The sequence below is a fragment of the Anarrhichthys ocellatus genome, unplaced genomic scaffold (assembly GCF_004355925.1).
Source record: "Anarrhichthys ocellatus isolate YVR2014 unplaced genomic scaffold, GSC_Weel_1.0 scaffold3, whole genome shotgun sequence".
Lineage (NCBI taxonomy): Eukaryota > Metazoa > Chordata > Actinopteri > Perciformes > Anarhichadidae > Anarrhichthys > Anarrhichthys ocellatus.
The window spans coordinates 2149085-2163926 of record NW_022280033.1 but is presented as its reverse complement, the minus strand read 5'-3'; the positions used below and the strand labels follow the sequence as shown (position 1 = coordinate 2163926).

At 42.9% G+C, this 14842-nt stretch overlaps 1 protein-coding gene across 2 annotated transcripts in view; it reads left to right on the top strand.

Annotated features, from left to right (window-relative positions):
* nrg3a (neuregulin 3a) overlaps positions 1 to 14461 on the top strand; it is a 301861-nt gene extending 287400 nt beyond the window's left edge. For both annotated transcript variants that reach the window (XM_031879261.1, XM_031879250.1), the window contains 3 exons: positions 3099 to 3193; positions 5000 to 5185; positions 10465 to 14461. In XM_031879261.1, the coding sequence (XP_031735121.1) occupies positions 3099 to 3193; positions 5000 to 5185; positions 10465 to 11131 (948 nt within the window). In that variant the 3' untranslated portion in view covers positions 11132 to 14461. The remainder of the gene's footprint in view (positions 1 to 3098; positions 3194 to 4999; positions 5186 to 10464) is intronic.
* Positions 14462 to 14842: the final 381 nt, after the last annotated feature.

Genomic DNA, 14842 nt, shown 5'->3' with positions numbered 1-14842 from the left:
ACCAATGCACTGCGCAAGGGATTCCAAAAAAGTTGGAAGTGCAAAGCTAAAATGGAAAAATAAATCGCAACACAGATTAGTATTCTTCATGAGTACATTGGCCTTTTATGTGTAAAGTTGATCTAAGCTTCAAACTGTGACACGTGATTTACCTTTAAACCACTTGTCAGCTCTTCGGTAGTGTAAACTTCTGTTGAAGCTCCAACTATTAGTCCACCCAATGCCATTCTGACCAAGATACCCAATAATAAATAACTCGCATTATTCAGACAGCCAATGTTTCTTAATATTCAGAGCCAGTCAGCGTCAGTCCCTTATGTATTTAGAAAATATGATTAGCACTGGCAGAAGGATTATGTCAGATGTAGAGACACCTCCATGAGTTCAACCTATATCATTATAAAGCTGCCTTCAGCAACTATCTGTGTCATTCCCCAAAGATAATTTGTCAATTGAAAAATCAACGTAGCCACACTCTTTCAGAGTCAAACTAAAGTCAGCTTTGCCAGCACAGCATGGAGTGATTCTACCTTGAAATAAGATGAGCACTGTTTCAACACTTGAGATCCACCGCTCTTCCTAATGAACCCTACCTTCTAATCATCGACATTCCTGCCTCAGTGCAGCTGGTAGTCTATATACGGTATAAATTCAAGTTAGGAGAGAAAGTGTGTCATGGATTTATAAGTACAAATCGGCCTTCAAATGTCTGAATGTTCACATAACCGAGGAAGCTACTGTCATGCTAATGAGGCTGGTGTCCTGCAGAGGGTCCCTAAAAAGGGATTGCGTCAGTGACAACCTTGTTAGTCAGACATCAAACTAAGAACTTTGTGCACAAGGTGTCTCTCCCACCTTAAGTTACAGAAGATTCTTTCTAGACGATGCCGAGATAATGATGCGGAGAGAAAACTGTCAAAGCCAGATAGATGAAAACCACCGATAGGGTTGTGTAGTAGATAAGAAATCAAACCAGCGCCATACTCCTTACATCTTTAAGGTTTTTAAAGTTGAAAAGCTGAAACACTTTCTTGTGTTGCCCCGTGTTCAGCAGATCTTTTCTGCTGTGTAACTGAGTGAGTCTGCCTTGTCACCCGTATTGTGAAGTGCAGAACAAAGAAGTGTTTGGTTTTTATTGCATATCTGTCTCTCTGGAGATGGGGGATGAACATGAAGGGAGCTAAGAGGCAGAAGATGGGACTTGCATAGTGCCACGGTAGTGCCGATATAGATATCCTGTCACGACGGCTACCAGAAGGAAAGAGGGAACGAGAGGGGACAAGGGAAGGATCATTGTGGATGAGAGGGGATTCAAAGGGGATGGAAAGCAATAAAAAGAACAATATACAGCAGTGTTATAGAAAGAGTGCCTTTCTGAGCAAAATGAAGCATTAATCTTGTCAGAAATCACCAAAGTGAAAAAAATGCAAGACTCGCCAATGTATTGTTTGAGAGTACAGAAGGATGTGAGCCAACAAAACTTTGATTTTATCTGCCAAATGATTGTTGCAGGCAATAGGCACTCGTGTAATGTAAAAAGGGTAACTTTCCTTCAACATATTGGCTGGTTTTGTGATACTTAATTCTCCATCTCTGAACATATCTCCATTTAATCCGGATCTTTCTTTATGCCACTGTACAAAGTACAGAGGACTTAATTACATAGATTTTCTGATCAACGTTCCCGCTGTGATGAATCCAGGCTTTGAAAGGACTTATTAATGATTAATTTCTTGGCATTTCTGCCTTATTTGATGATTTAACTCATAGAAGAGATCAGACAGAGAGATGCGTTGATATGTAAATGATGTATACATCGCCATGAAGGCTGTTATCACAAAGTCCATTCCAGTAGCATTGAAGACAGAGCAACGGTTCCCAAACTTTTTGGGCTTGTGTTCCCTTAAAACAAAGCAATGTCACGAAGTAGTGCATGCTTTGAAGCACCAGTGGTTACAGCGCATGTTACATAACCACAATGTTTGATTCCAGCCTTGGGAGCATGATACCCATCTCTCTCACTCCTCAAATACACTTTCCTCTGTCAAATTAAGGCAAAAATGTCAAAAAAATATAGTTACTACTAGGAACTTTTAACTGGTTATGAAATAGTCTTAATTTAATACTGATGCCTCTATATGTGTCAGTGAGAAGATTGGCTTGTTCTATATAGTTATTCTGTCATCGAGTCAGAATTTGGCAAATTTAGACATAATCATGCAGGTTCACCAGACTCAGACTCTGCCGGCAGCAACCAGCCCGCCGCAGACGGACCCAGATCCAGTTTCACTGCCGCCTTTGATCTGCATTTAGATCTCTTGCAGGAGGAGGCGAGCTCAGTGCACTGCATCTGCGTAGCTTCCTCCGGCCAGGAGCGGAGCTTTGCCTCGCTGCTCAGCCGGTCCCCGCTGGGAACTATCACCGACACCACATTGCTGTAGACCCAGGCCTTATTGTTGGGCCCGCTGGAGGGAAGGGAGGTACAGGAGAACCAAAACCAGGACTGCGAGTGTTTGCCGTTTGTCAAACACAGACACATTAGAAAACAATATACCATATATGACAATTGCCTTTCACCTGTAATATCATAAATAGATCTCCAGTGCATTTACCAGGTAGCTATCACCTTTTTTTTTGCCCAGCTGCCACTTGTTCAGCCATCATTGGCACGTCTGGACCTCGTACCACGTTGCCACCATTGCTTGAAGATTTGTGACAGAACCTGAAGCCTTAATGCTGCAAACTATCAGGAGCCTCCCTCTCCTCTCCACACGGTACAATTTACCGCATTCCCTGAAAAAGCAAGAGCGATGTAGAAGAAGGTGGAAAAGAGGCGGAAATAGATGTAACCGGACTCCATTTAATCTCTGAGCTCTCAGAATCAAGTCAGTAGGCACTCCCCTCCTCGAACCTGTCAGTGTGAGAAGGAGCAAGGTGGGAGTTTAGAAATGTAAGAAATTTCAATATACCCTGATGTTTGATCCTGAGTGGGAACAAGTTGTATTGCATGATGTAATATATCCAAAGTGTTCCTCAAAACATGTGAACTGCAACAAAAATGTATTGTTCTTGTTTGTTTCTGCAAACGATCCACCCAGTCCCGCCAGGGGAACGTTTGTGGGTCCAGCTTTGCACACTGCAACATCTCCACCACGCCACCCAACGGCTCCAGGGGAGCAGCGAAACATCAGAGGTATGGCTTTTAAATTGCACACACACGGTCACATACAGGCATAACGTCACACTAGAGATGCAGCTTCCCCCTCCGTTCACTGCAGGAAACGGCAAATGCAAATAATATCAACTTCAGCGTCCTTTCCTGTAATCAGCAGGGATGCAGTGAAGAGAGAAATTAAATTATCCACATTACAGCGGAGCCAAAGTTAATTGCTGATTCATGGAAGAACGATAGCCATTATAATTAAAGCTATAAACATGCTAATAAGCATATCTATAACACTCATGAACAATGAGGAGATGGGACAGAGATAAAACGGGAAGCACATGTGCAGGCATTTATGAGCCAACACAGGCATGTAAATCCCTGTAAGCTTTCTTCTCACACTGCTGTTGGCACTGGCATGTTCATCAGCAAGCAACACACTCCCAACACACACCTCTGGCAGAACTGGAATTCACATATTTGCCAAGGCTGAATTTTGTGTTCGGGTTTGTACGTCATTGGTATTCGGTTTTTGTATTTTTAACCTGTGGTTTTGTGTTTTTACACGTGTGAGAAAGAGTTAAAAGACAGCTTGATTTTGGATTCACATGAAACCTTTTTTTCCAAACGTTGCATGGGGGAAATGAGTAAAATGCTCACATGATGCTTTTTTGACTTCTCTCTCCTTCATCGCTGTTCATTCACACCTGAGAGCCTCTCAGCACACTCATGGGTTTTGACCTCTAACTGCTAAGCAACTCTACCAGAGCACCTGTGGTTTAATCAGCTTTTTTTTCAAAGGGATCCAGGCAGTGGTTCAGAGGATTTTTTTTTTTTTTCCCGGATAAACTAGAAATGTGTTCAGACAACCCTCAAACCACAACGTCCACTTCTCTAACCTATTGGCTAAACTCCTGCAAGGCTTTTCTTGCTCCCTTTCTTTCCATTTCTCGCTCTCTCGGGTGAAGAGCCGAGCTGATCACGAGGTTACTTGGCTGGTAGTCTGTTACTCTTCCCACAAATTACTTTCTCAGTGGGTGAGCGGAGTTTATTTGTTTGCAATCGCATAGGCAATCGCATAGGCTTAGGCAGAGACTTGGACACTATTGTCCGGATAGCAGAGTGTGTTGGAAGACCACATACCAAAATAGCCAGAAAGAAACTGACCAGAGCTAATTCTGTGTTTCATGAATATCTCGTTTAAATGCTTTAATACAAAACTCTGCCAACTATTAAGTGCCTGACTGTAAGCAGGGCTTTCAGTTGTTATGGCTAAGAAGCCCATTTTTAGAGGCAAATCTCTGCTTCAAAACAGCAGAGTTAAATACGAATGAGAGCCTGGAGAGGACATTTACCACTTCAGTCATGACTTCAAGTGAAAATGTACTTAACCCATTTTCTGGCTCCAAAATCTCTTTTATAAGATTATATGAAAGAGGACATGTGGATAACACCATGCTTTCTAATTATTGTCATATCTGAGAGCAAGAAATCACCCTTTTTCTTAAAAGATGTGTAACTAACCAGAGGTCATTTTAATAACCTCATTCCAGTAACCTTTTTGGTAACTCTGGTACTACACTCACATTTTGACAAAAGCAACTTTTGACTGTCGTTTTAACTGCTGATCAGAGGTCCTCATGGCTCCGAAATGTTGGAGCCAATCCAAAACAGACTAACGAAAAAACTAGCAAAACCCTATGTTTGTGAGTTAATACACAAATACATAAGCAGTAACAATCAATGTACGCCGTCTGCATCAAATCAAAAAACTCCTGAGATACTGTGTTAAACACTAACTCCTGAATCTTTATCGAATTATTTTTTCTTTCGTAGGAGTGGTTCCTTGTCTCACAGCCCAGATCAGAGAACCCGGGTAGCCCATTGGTCAGCTCCACGCAGGACCCCGCCCATACCCAGGGGAAAGCTGAATCCGATCGGAGGATCCAAGTTTTCAGGCCACGCCTACCAACACCTTGAGGAAGTGGACTCATCTGAGAGGGAGGCTGAGGCACAAAGAGGGTGAGGAGATTGTACTGAAGGCGTAGATTACAGTTATTTAATTCACATTATTGACACAGAAATCTTTAATCATAGAAATCTCGCTGTGAGACAATCAAGCAAACACGGACTTTCACCCAGGACACTGCTGTTCGTGTCAGGTGTGAAACCATGTCAACGTTGACTTATTTTACCAAAGTTTTGTTTACATAACTTCCAAATTACAGAACGCGTAACCTAGCATGACCACAGATACGTTTGCTGTTGGTTACTTTCCAAAGTGCCACCAAATTGCCTAATTCGCCAATATGGACGCACCGGCGCTGGATTCCTGTGAACACAGAAGTATATTTTGAAAAGACACTGTGCATGTAACTTGCGGAAACTGAATCACAGTCCCTGAAATGTCCAAAACCGGCACTAGATTGGTGCCTATAGCGTCATAGTCTGAAGCGTAGGGCCACTGACCAAGCTTCAGTATTTGACAAGTTGGGAGAAGAAGTGTTGAGCTTAAAGATTTGGAGTATTTTAAGGTTTCATCTTCACTTTCTTTCTATCTCCACTTTGCTTCTTTGCTGTATCCTCCATGTGCTGAGTCATTTCAATGAAAGCCACTGCCTGAAAAATACAGACTTGCCATGGACAAAGCTTTGGATTTCATTTCAAGAGTGGATATTTCAAAGCCAATTCTGTGATATTTTATTCCCCAAAAAGACCATCATTTTTTTTTCATTTTACCTCCTTTAGCCTCATCAATCCCTTTGTTTTCCAATCTGCTGAGCAAAGATAAAAACAAGGTCACGTTATGTTGTGGTGTGCAGTACAGTGGCATGAGTTCAAAAGAAATGCTTTCGCCTGATGCCCGTGCTTTTAAGGACACGGTACAGGCTGCACATCCACATTCTTCACTCTCTCTTTCCCTCTCTGACATCTTGTCAAGCCTGAGCTAAATTCTGAATCTCAGCTTTTTAATGTGACGGCTTAGCAGGTAGACAACAATTAAATCCTGGCATTTAAATATAACACAGTACACTTCTCAGGCAGAACAGCATGTGCATACGGTAGCGGCTGGGGGAAATGCAAATGATCAGTGCGAATGATTAGCAAGAAACGTATTGAGTGTGAAAGGAGCTGTGATTTGACCCATTTTGGGTGGGTCATGAGTCAGTGCTTTACCCACCTGGACTGGCAAGCCTTACTTCAGGCGTTCAGGTCCCAGCGGTCCCGCCTCAGGATAAAGCTCCACATGACCTACATGCATACTAATAGAAAGAGAGAGAGCAGACAGACATGGCTGGGGAAAGAAACACACTCCAACATACAGTGAGCATACATGCACGCCAATAGCATGCATATTGTGAATGAAGTGACGTGCACACATGGAGGGCCCTGCCATTTTTGCTGCAATCGCCTAAGTTTTTTTTTTTTTAGATATTTATTGAAGCAGGATATTTCATGCTTCATTTGTTCCCAAATGTAAAGAGGGACACTTGAGCTGCTTAAGTGTGCATTTCCTCAACACAAGTGTTGACCCAGTGCCGCTCAGGTGACCCTCTTGTAAGCCCAAGCAGCCTTTGGTCATAGAAAGTCCATCCACACAACCCGAATCTCATGGGAAGGCGTATAAATAGCATGTCATTTGTAACATTTCCGCATGTAATTATTATGCATTTTAGGCTTTTCACCTCTGCCCAGATGTCCTTGGTTTAATCCAACTGTGTTCTGGTCAGCCAAGGGTCCCATGGTCAGTCTAAATGCCCTCTGGTTGGGCATATTATGTTCTGGTTGGCCCAAGTATCCGATAGGTTGAACATATGTCTTCAGGTCAAGCGGTGTCCTCTAATCAACCAAAGTACCCCTCTGGTCCCCCTTACGGCCAGGCCACAGTGTAAACGTAACAAAGAGTCCACCAAATGTATATTTTTACTGGCTACACCTGCAGAGTACATAATGCATAGGATTGTGTGATTGAGTCCACATGTGTTACACCCTCTATGTCGCCTGGGCATTAGTGCCCTCTGGTCAGCTGAGGTTACCTTTGGTTGACCCAAACGATCTCCTGGTCAGATGTCAAATGTCCCTCAAGTGTCCTCTAGTTGGCCCAAGTGTCCTTTGCCGCCCAAAAGCTGCTCTGTTTTGACTCCTTTACATTTTTGCCCCTTCACCTAGAGCATCTGTGCACACCACTGCGCAGAATGAAAACTCCCCCTTCCAAAAAACACAGCAGATGGACGGACAGACAACAGGCTCCCTCTCCCGTGGTATGGTTGTCTGAGTTGCCATGGAAACATCTGACCATAAATGCATAGAGACCGAGGGAGGGATGCAGAGACAGAGACAGAAATAGAGAGACAACCGGTTTGAATCCATTCTGACACAGATGGAAAGTGTTCAAAAATATAGTAAAAGAAGAAAGAAACAGGGGCAGTAAAAGGATGTGATAGAGGAGTGTGCAGATAGCACATGACAGTTAGAAAAGGCTTTAAAAGAACGGGTGTCCGTTCTATTCCATACCTGTTAGAGAAGCCTTGTGTTATCTCAACAAAATGGCTGACAGGGAGACAGAATGTCCTGTGTTGTTACTTCTATTTTAAGATAAAGCTGTCTCCAAAATGGCTGATGGAGATACTGCACAGTTTTATATTTCTGTCCACTGTTTGCAGTATTTTATGCAGCAACATGCCGTTTCTTTTCCCTCCCTCACTTAGTTTGTTTTGCGATGTATTATACACACAACCTTCAGTTAGAAAGTCACAGCTTCTGTGTGTAGGCGTGCGCATCTACATGTATGTATAAAATCTGGAACATTTCCCAGTTTAAAAAAGTCGCTGCATCACATTACATAAAGATTTTACTTTGACGTCAGCAGCAAACAGATGCGATATATTAAGTCGGGGAATGGATTAATGAAAATGACTGTTAACACTTGTGCACATCATGAGCTCCTGTAAAAGATAAAAGCCCAGTCACTTATCTCACCTCACTTGCACACAATCTCTCTGTAATACCCCTCTAGCTGTTCCATCGTCGCTCCAGGGTCTGTATTTGAACTCCGCTTCATAGATTTTTGCAATCTGATTATGTTTCAACACATCAAAAGAGAGATTTGTCTGTGAACGTTATCTTGGGAATTAGCACCCTAGCATCATCCTCTCTTATCGCTCACGGGATCCTCTCTGTGGGCCTCGCTAAATCTCCACTGTGGTTTTTTTTTTTTTGGGGGGGGGGGGGGGTTTTGGTGAGGTTTTCACGCCTCGGAAAAATACTGCGGCGATAAAAGGACGGCGTGATTTCCTTTTGAGTTTGAAAAGGCACCTTCTCCTCCCACCGCTATTTTTGCGAGCCTTGATGGAGAGCGTGGAGTGTGTGTGATGTGGTATTACAAGGGAGAGGGACTCCGAGTTTGATTTTTGACTTGGCAGAAAAGGCTAGCCTTTGCAGAGGATTATGAATTATTACACAAAGATAATGAGGCTCTGGTCTGGAATGCCGCTGGATTTAGACACCGATAGCACTGAAGGCCATGGTCAGTCTTAGAAAAAGGCAGAAAGAGATTATGGCTGGGCTCAAGGAAGTTAGGTCAAGACCCAGATACGGAGCAGAGACTTGATGTAATGTTGCAGAGAACACACCAGCAGCGGCAGAGAAGTGTTTTGTTGGCATCTCCAAGGAAGGAAACAAGAATAGTGGTTTAAGAGGCATTCAGTGCAAGTGCAACGTACATTTAGCGCGTGAATGCGCATCCACCTGCAGCATTACGGGCAGAGCAACTGACGTAGTTTAAAGAGCCAGATAGTCCACACATGGCGGGTGGGAGGAGAGGTGGATGGGTCAAAGAAACACATGCTTACTTCCAGGAGACCGCTATTCCTTTCCAGTGTAAAAATAACAATAAACGTTGACACTGACGAAGCTCATTATTTGATGCATTGGTGTGAGAATGTGTTTATCCGGTTAATTCAGTACATCTAAAGGCACTGAATGTATCGCATTTTCACATCAACACAATTTTCAAAACCTCATTTGAATAAAACACTTGGTGTTGGAAACGGGGATAAGGGGATAGGAGCATCCCAGTTTCTTGCACTGAATTTCTGCTTGAGAAACCAAATTTATTTGCCATGTACAGCACAGCCCGGGAGTTAAGCTTGTATTTGACAATTCTGCTCCTCAGTGGCAGCGTTCAGTGCCAAAGCAGGAAGCAGTGCACCCTTTATGTTCTGCTATATTCCCACTGTCAGGAAAAACTGTGTGTTTCACTTATGGTGTTAAGGAGAGGATTCGGATTACTGTACAGCTGCATGTAAACACTTGTAAACTCTGATTTCTCCCCGTTACCCCGTTTCTTGTGTCATGTAAATAGTCATTAATGGTGAACAAGCAAGATATCAAACATGCACAGTTTAATTCACGAGGTTGAGCATAAGGACGGCTAACAAACAAGCTGAGACAAACAGGGACAGACAGAATAAATAGGCAGGATGCACCAATGAGGACAGGTTGATAACACGATGAACATACTGCACAGACAGGTAGGGCGTAGCACAAGATGTCAGGTTAAGAAAACTAAACATGCCAACATGCTCTTTGAGAGAAAACAGCAGAGGAGTGAGCGAACAGAGGAGGACGATGCAGGTAAAGGTATGACTGAAGGCCGAGATTAAAAAAACTTTAAAAATATAGAAAAGAGATACGAATCAGTGCGGTTGTACAATCTCTGAGCAGAAGGGACTCAAAAGAAATTTTCAAACAAAGCAAATGGTCTTGACCTAAAACTGGAGCTACTAAAAGAGAAAAGGAAGAAAAAAAACAATAGAAACTACCACTCGTCATGCCTGATTATTTAATTTGTCCTTTACCAAAGCTGAACTCCTTCAACTTTAAAACAACTCATTTTCAACATACTTTGAGTCTTCAAATCACGAACATAAAAAGTGAACTCACTGTTACCTCTACGCTTATATAAGGGAGTAGAGGCTTTTAGATTTATTTTCTTTTTCTGTGTGTGCGCGGACTCAGATACAAAGAGATGAAAGAAAGATGTCATAGCTCATCGTCTTCCCTCTCAGCATACTCTGTTAGCCTGTGAGATGGCAAAGGGCGGAGAGCTGTCCCTCTGTGTATTCTGCCGGGGTTTCAGCGTGGGAGTTTGAAAAGGCGATCCAGTTGAAATCGCACTCAAAGCCTCAATGACTTCTCCAGGTGAAGTCAGGAAGTGTTTTCTCCCTTAAATAACCTTTGCTCCTTTCTCTTCTTTTTTTCTCTGTGTACCTTGATTCCCTGTTTCCCATCTTCTCCAGTTGCGAAATGCATGTGGAGAACCAATGTGACGACCCCAGACGAGATGCCTTCCTACATATGCAAACTCTTGTGTCCGTGGATACATCGTCGCCATCGCCGTGGAGCGGCCGCATGGAGGTGCGTTCGGGCCCGTCCGAGCACAGCGATCCGAATCCCAACACCCGCAGCCTGCGCAGCCCCGGACGCCGTCACACCCAGTCCCCGCCTCCTCCGTTTCGCTCCTGCTCCATCCCCATCATCCCCTCCGTCCAGTGTCACAACGAGGTGTCTTGTATGCAAACCAGCGTCACACCGGCGACAACAACGATGTCAGTCACCTGCGGAGCCGTGCCCTGCAAGGAAGCGAGGAGAGAGATGGCGGCGCACGTCACGTTGTGGTCCTCCTCCTGCTCGTCCGCCATTGGTCAGCAGCAGGACGAGGTGGCGCTGCTGCTGGAGGAGGCGCAGGAGCAGCTCAGGGCGTTGGCCTTGGCTCACAGGAAGCAGGAAGAAGGTGGCATCGGCAGCAGCGGGTCGACGGCTGTGCTGGTGGAGGCCAGAGAAACTGTTTGCTTCCTGAACCTTAACGGAGGAAGTGCCGGGGCGCTGAGCTGTAACGGACCCACGCAGACCCAGTTACTCAGCCCCAGCCTATCACACAGAGACCTGGGCCAGAGCAGCCAGTGAAAGGACACGATTTAGGACATTCACTTTCGGTTTGACGGTGTTTGACAGACTATGGTGTCCTGCATTTGTGAGACAGGAATGGAAATGCCGAATTAAAAAAAAAAAAAAAAAAAAGTAATATCATGGAAATTCTGAAAATGTGCTGATGATATCCTGTATGGATACAAACACTTCTGTGTGGCCGCCTTTACGCCAACTGACTGTCTGGAAAAAGAGAGAGAAAACAAATATTTACATGCATTTATTTACAAGAGAAACACTTCTACTTAGGCAAAAAGAAACCAAATAGTCTGTCAACTCCATGGTGTTTTTAATTGTAAAAAGAATATATAAATATATATATAAATATATATGGATATAAATATATGGAATTCAAAAAGTGACCAAGTACAAAGTTGAAGAACACGGGAATGATGTAACTATTTTTCTTTTGTTTTTCTTCTACCTGTTTTGCTCTGTCACATTTTTGGTTCGGCTCAATTCTAAGGACTGAACGTCATTAACATCCCGCCGCACGAGCCGTGAGTCGGATTCTGTGAGCGCGCACAGAGGAGCCTCCACACCAATCCCCCCCGTCCCCCATCCCCCTCTCTGGCCTCCTGAAAACATGTCTACCCAGCCAAGAATTACAGTACAACCCTCTGTGGTTACCAACAACACTGAGGATTTACGACAAAAAAACTCCCCGGCCGGCCGTGCGTGTGTGTGTTTGTGTGCGTGCGTTTGCGTGCGTGTGTGTGTGTGTGTGTGTGTGTGCCGAAGTGCAGCAAGGGAAGAGAGGGAGAAAAATAAAAAAACAGGAAACAACCTCTTGGTGAGATTTGAGGCGGCAGATTGTTACAGACAGCACGGATGCTGACTCTACTTTGGCCAGTGTTTCAAACCAATCCAGATTATTTTTCTTTTTTTTACAATTATATTTTCCCACACCTGTGCGCGCACACACACACACTCTGTGCGTTGCTTTCGGTTGCTTGGATGGTTGGATGACTGGACAGAAGGACAAAGGGAAGGACAGAGGGCTAAGGGTCACCACAGGAGCTAATCTGACATTTGTTTTGTTTCTTTTCATTTTTCCATTTTCGGTTATTAATGAACAATGCTGCTTTCTGGGGCCGACGGGAGGGAGGACCACATGGTTTGGGTATTGAAACAAATAAATGTCTCTATGTTGTATCCTATGAATCGGAAGCTTTTGAATCTCTGTATGAATTTACAGCCAAATGTTTCTGGTGACAAAAAGTAAAACAATGGTTGCAATTCTGGTAAAGGTTTTTCAAAATAACAGTGGTTTCAGTTGATTGCTTGGAAGACATTTTGACACCTTCAAAGCACCCTGTCCAAATGTGCATGCTGGATTACATCAGTCTGGTTTACAGTGATATATACCGTATTTATCCTTTGGCCTTTTCACACACAGTCTGGGCTGAACTGGAGACCAGTATTCACAAAGTTCCCATCCAATTAGCTGGTAGTTCCCTCTTTTCACCACGCTGCCTGGAATACAGAAATCAATGATGAATGATGTTTTCAAATACGGTTTCATTTCAAAATATTATTCATCCTTTTATGAAAATATATTGATACCTACATGTCCAAATTTCCATCCATAAAGCTTTGTCTATTGATGTCATGAGTCTTTTAAGACCGGTTTTAATTTCATTAAGCCGCTTCTCTTTATTCAACGCTCATTTAGAGCAGCTGTCTCGGTCCAGATGTCATGTTTGAATGAAAATCCCAGAAAGGAAGGGAAGAGGTGGCCTTGCTTCTAAGGAATCCTACCAAATGTATTGCTTTATGTTGGTTATAATAGAGAGGGACAAGGAATTTGTCTTTTATCAAAGTAGATGTTTTGGTATCCATTCAAGTCCTTGCAACCAAATTGAAATATTTCAAATTTATTTGAGTGAAAGAGGTTTGATTTGGAAAAACTTGATTTGAAATAACAAAGTTAAAGCGGGAACAATAAGCACAAGTAGCAACAATCCTCCATCGAAAATCACTGAAAGAGTGTCACAAGGTTTATTGCTTAACAACACTTTAGAAAGTAAGAGTGACTCCTGGATCTTTTATGTTTGTGTTATGAAATGAGTCCTACATTGAACTCTCATAGCTGCCATCCTTCAAGCTTTGTGACTGTGGCCCCCCCGTCGACAACGAACTGCTTTCAACCATCCAACTTGGTCCTTTCTGTGGCACTCTCCCAGGTGTGTGTCCGGCGCTCCACGGTTCAGAGAGGTCTGATTCAATAAGGCAGATACTCTGGATAAGATCACAGCACCTGAGAATTCACACTCTCCCAACCTGTACTTTTCAAAAACCCTCACAATGGCCGATCCTCGTGAACGTCCGCCTCTTATTCAACACACACGAGCACTCAGAAATCAGCCAGGAGCTTCTTTCTTTCTTTCCCTACTTCTTTGAAGACTTAGTTTGCCATGCTGCCATTCAGACCCCGAAAAGGCGCTTTTCTATATCATATTGCTGAACTTCAACAGTTTTGGTTATTTGATACTGATGTCCATGAAATCCATTATGTCCTCACCAGAACAAAACACTGATGACTTACAGAACGGAGGCTGATGCGCTGCTGTGCACGGACACGGAGCTAAAAAAAATGTGAATGTGTTTGTTTGACCAACTGTAATCAGTGTATGAGCTTTTAACAGATAAAAGTCTGCAAGCATTGTCTGGATTTGTTTTCTTATCTGAGGTGAGCTCTGCAACTAGAATGTTCATCCACTGCATGTTTTCACAAACATCTACATCGTCTCATAAACGCTCCATAAAATACACACGTATGTCATGACCAGATGCCAAACATGCATGACCTCATTATTACTGCACCTTGAGGAAAACTGCAATTACTTTCGACACGCATGTACTTCAACCACATGTGAGCATCAGCAATTACACAAGAGAGGGCAGGAAAAACTCATTCAATGCAGGCGTCGGTGCTCTCCACTCTGACCGTATTTAAGTGGTTTTCCATGTGCCGGTGATTGAAAACTGCGTTACTTCTTGTCCTGCTGGTTTAACATTATAAGAAGCAGCATTGGAGGAAAAATGGGGCTTTACGTTTGATAAGAAAAAGCTCATTGGCTTTTTTTATTAGTCACAGATTTTGAGAGCATGTCTGCCTTTTTTTCATGCGAGAAATGTTTTTATTTTTGAGATGTGTTTGTGTGTGTGGAATGTATGCAGTTAAACATTTTCTGTTTTTATTCCTAATTTATCAGTATTTTTTTATCTCCGATACACGTTTGAAATTCTGAGTTAAAAATAAAAGTCAATAAAGATTAGTGCTGGGCAAGTTAACGCGTTAATTTCGCATTAACGCATTCATTAATTAATGCCGACAATTATTTTATCGCGCGTTAACGCATTTTTTTAATTTATTCTAATTATTTTTTTTTTTTTTATATTGAAAGACAAGAGACAATACATATACATAACAACAAGAGGATGACAAGAACAGTGGGATAAAAGCCAGCAAACATCCTATAGTCAGTAATTTTAGTGCACCTATATGCTGAAATTCATGGTAAACGCATTTAAACGGCGCAGATCGGGAGCGAGCGAAGGACTTTGAAAGTTAGCGGAAAGATTAACGTGAGACAACATCCGGTTTCTTCAGACGAACATCCGGTTTTCAGAATAAGATGCCAACAAAGTATGAATTATATTCACATTAAGTATAAAACATGCTAC